We start from the raw sequence: 3,694 nt of genomic DNA on the forward strand, positions 1-3,694 counted from the left end.
AAATAGTTGTTTGTGAGATTTTCCTGTCTCTTCCCATTTAACTTCCTGTAGAGTTAAAAGTTTTATTCCATATTTTTCCATTTATTTAGTTAGATTAATGCTAATCCCGTCTTATATAGTGTTTTTCCGTAGATTCCAGTGTGCCCCAAAACATATCCAATTTTCTATTTCGGTCCGTTTTTCTATTTAATCTAGTTGAGGATTGGGTTGTTTTACTAAGCAGTGTTATTAACCCTGCGCTTAAACCCCAGTCTGGAGGGCCATTCCACACTAACCACTTAAGGCAATTGCAATGTACTTTGCGATGTATATGGTGATGGGAGCGCCACTTTCCCTATGCCTATACTAAACTGAACCAACTAGTTAAAGTCAGTTCAGTTTAGAGCTCGGGGCCCCGGGTTCGTCATACCCGCACCATTAATTAGTGGTCCCTTGAGGGGCATGTAAAAGCTAGTGGTCTTTATATGTGCCTGATCAGGAACATAATTACCGTGCACTTTGTCTTTGGGGAGCCACTGATTTCTTGGTTCAGATCTTACCTTTCCAATAGATATAAATATAACGTCAGGTATCACTCGAGGAGGCCACTTGTTTCCGGTTCTCTTCTCCTTATTTGTAAACAGCGTTAAAAGCGTCATAAAACACTGCCAATTTCTCTTGTTGGCCAATGATATACAGTTATTCCATCGTATCAGTGCTCCTCAGGATTGCATCCTTCTTCAAGATAACCTCAATTCTTTGGTAACATGGGATGCTACCTACGGGTTAGATCTCTGTATCCCTAAATGTATATTTATGTATTTTTATCGTTCTCCTAGATGTCCTTTTAATGTTAACTATTCTATGTTTGGTGTCCTCCTTGAATCTGCTGGCGTGTCTGTAAATAATTAGGATATAACATTTTATCGATGTCTTAGGTTTAATGCACACTTAGACAAAATGTCATGTAATACCATGAAAATGCGTAGGTTCTTGCTCAGAATTTCTACGGACTTCAAGTTGTCTATTTTCTTAAAAGTCCTATTTTGCTCATTTGTTTATTTTCTACTTGAGTATGGGACTGTAAATCTGGTGATTACAACTATGAATGACAGCTATCAACTTGAAAGAGTCCAACACAAGTTTCTGAAGTGTGTATCTTTCCGGTTATCAATTGATTGTCCTCCTCATAGCTACAACCCAGTACTTTGGCTTGATCACGCTGGCTGCTAGGAGAGTTGATATAAACTTATCATTATTGGGAAAACTTATTGATGGTCGAATTGACTAGCCAGTTCTTTTAAAAAGGTCAATTTTAGGATCCCAATTTTTAATTCACACTGTATCTTCCCTTTTCATATTCCTTTTTGTTCTGTGAATTATTTGCAAAACAGTCCTAGACCATGCATGATGAGATTAGTGAACAAGGATCCATCGTTTCTATTGGGGGGCCAAACCAGTGATTTATGTAATGTTCACAATGATATGTATTTAAATTTGTATTTTATACTGTCAGGTTTTAAGTTTAATATCAATTTTTGTATTAGGCTTATCTCGTTTCATATTAATAAATAAATAATTAAATATTTAAGAATGCTTTTATATAATTAGATCAATAAAATTATTATCTATATAATGAATTTTTTCAAATTTTACAGGAATTCTGAAATGAATGGTTCATTTAAAGAAATTTCAACTCCTTTTGCATCCATGCAAACATTAAACTACATGGTTAAAGCATTGGGACACGTTTTTAAATATTTAAATACACATGAGCTTTTATCCGCTTCTAGAGTATGTACCACCTGGAATAAAATTGCAATGAACAAGTCATTAGTAAGTATAAACTTTAAATTATTCACAATATATTTTTGCTAATTTATTCAATTATTTTTAGTGGCAAAATTGTCGTTTAAAAAATTCTATGGTCTATGACTGGGAAAGGTTTGTAGACTCTATTAATCAACAAAGAACTGATATGTTAGATACAAGACAAATGTTGATACCTGTAAAAGTTGATGAAATAAAAAAATTTTGGTTGCTTTTTTCCAAAGCAATGAAAAGAGCACAGAAGTTAAAATTTATTGAATTGTATAGATGTCCTACCCATGTAGTTGAAGATATTATTCACTCATTACCTCAACTTGAAGTTCTCAATGCAACTTCAATAAAGTAATAAAGAAATAATATCCAGTTTTTTCTATAATAATTTTAATAATTGATTTTATTTTTAGAAATCCAAATGTAACAAAAGAGGCAAAAAATCCCCATGTTTTTATGGTCCTAAACTTAAATGATTTAGGCCAAATGACAAAGCTCACTGAATTAAGACTAAAAGGTTTGACTGGAATTAAATTAACATCATTACCATCATTTGAAAATTTAATAAATTTAAATAAATTTGTAAGTTTATTAAATAACTTAATATTTATGGAAAAACAGTTATAATATTTATTATGTTTTTTATTATTTAGTCATTAACCTCTATAAATTCATTTCCAAAAGACATCTGTCAGAGTTTGGGTACTATAACTGACAACATAGAGTTTTTGGAAATTGGTGATTGCAATTTCTTATCAAAAGATTTTGCTGTGTCACTAAAAAGATTTGTCAATTTGAAATCGTTAAGATTGGAAAATTGTCACGGTAAATGGGAAAGTTATGCACAAGACGTTTTTACTGCTATTAGGGGTCTTGAAAAGCTCACTATTCTGGAATTGGTTAACATAGAATTCAGTAATTGTGTTGAAGATGAATTGGAAAAATGTGTTGGTATTAAAGCTTTACTGATTATTCCTGCTTACATGAGCAAAGTATGTATACTTAATATGCATTATATTATTTTATAATATCTATTTATTTATATTCAATATGATTGTCTTTATATTTTAGTCTGCAACTACCAACTGCCACTTGATTGATTGCCTCGAGAAACTCTCCAAGACATTAACACACTTGGTTTGGGGATTGACTCTTGAATTACTCCGTGTTACTGACTTATATATAACTCAATATCAACAAATCCAGCATAGTATTGGTAATAATTTAGAATTATCCCATACCAAAGAAAAGACCAACTACATACCTATATTAAGGACAAGAAAACCCAGACAGCGACCAGAAGAGCCTGCTCCCGAAAAGGACAAGAATAAAGACATATCAGATGACGTTCATTTACTTTCAGTTCCTGTTCTAGAGAAATTGTTAGATACAATGATGCCAGATGCTAAAACTAGGGTAATTAAGGTTCCCTTTTCGAGAACAGTTAGAGTTTATTTGAGTGAACAGTTTAATTATCTTTGAATTAAATGTTTAGTATTCATTTGTTTCTTTACATTAAAACCCTTTCATATTATAATTCTATTTTTGTGAACATGACAAATTTTTTATTGTAATTACAATTTAATTTATTAATTATAACTTATAATGTACATGTATTATGTTTTTCTGTAGGCATAAATGTTATCATCATACATTTAATAGATTTATAATTGTAATAATTTTATTTCATTTATAACTCATATTTTTTTTTTCATTTTGTAAATAATTTAAAACTATAATTTGAAAATGGAAATTTTGCTATTCATTGTATAGTAAATTAATTTTGATTCAATTCTAAATAAGTTAAATTCAAAGAACATATAAGAAACTTAATATTATTATTATTATTATTATGTATAATTTTTATTAAAAAAAACAATCCACACAGTATATT

General features: G+C 30.4%; 1 protein-coding gene across 1 annotated transcript; it reads left to right on the top strand.

Annotated features, from left to right (window-relative positions):
• Positions 1-1,681: 1,681 nt before the first annotated feature.
• LOC113558606 lies at positions 1,682-3,370 on the top strand. The gene is made up of 5 exons (XM_026964099.1): positions 1,682-1,815; positions 1,877-2,151; positions 2,214-2,382; positions 2,454-2,792; positions 2,872-3,370. Exons 1-5 carry the CDS (start codon positions 1,690-1,692, stop codon positions 3,280-3,282), a joined length of 1,320 nt encoding a protein of 439 aa, XP_026819900.1. The 5' UTR covers positions 1,682-1,689; the 3' UTR covers positions 3,283-3,370.
• Positions 3,371-3,694: the final 324 nt, after the last annotated feature.

The sequence above is a fragment of the Rhopalosiphum maidis genome, chromosome 3 (assembly GCF_003676215.2).
Source record: "Rhopalosiphum maidis isolate BTI-1 chromosome 3, ASM367621v3, whole genome shotgun sequence".
NCBI classification, from domain to species: Eukaryota; Metazoa; Arthropoda; class Insecta; order Hemiptera; family Aphididae; genus Rhopalosiphum; species Rhopalosiphum maidis.

Excerpts from the sequence above, each read along its gene's own strand:
- LOC113558606 (XM_026964099.1), top strand. The coding sequence starts at position 1,690 with ATGCAAACATTAAACTACATGGTTAAAGCATTGGGACACGTTTTTAAA. Across the intron at positions 1,816-1,876 it reads TTGCAATGAACAAGTCATTA|TGGCAAAATTGTCGTTTAAA; the intron begins GTAAGTATAAAC and ends AATTATTTTTAG. Across the intron at positions 2,152-2,213 it reads CTCAATGCAACTTCAATAAA|AAATCCAAATGTAACAAAAG; the intron begins GTAATAAAGAAA and ends TTTTATTTTTAG.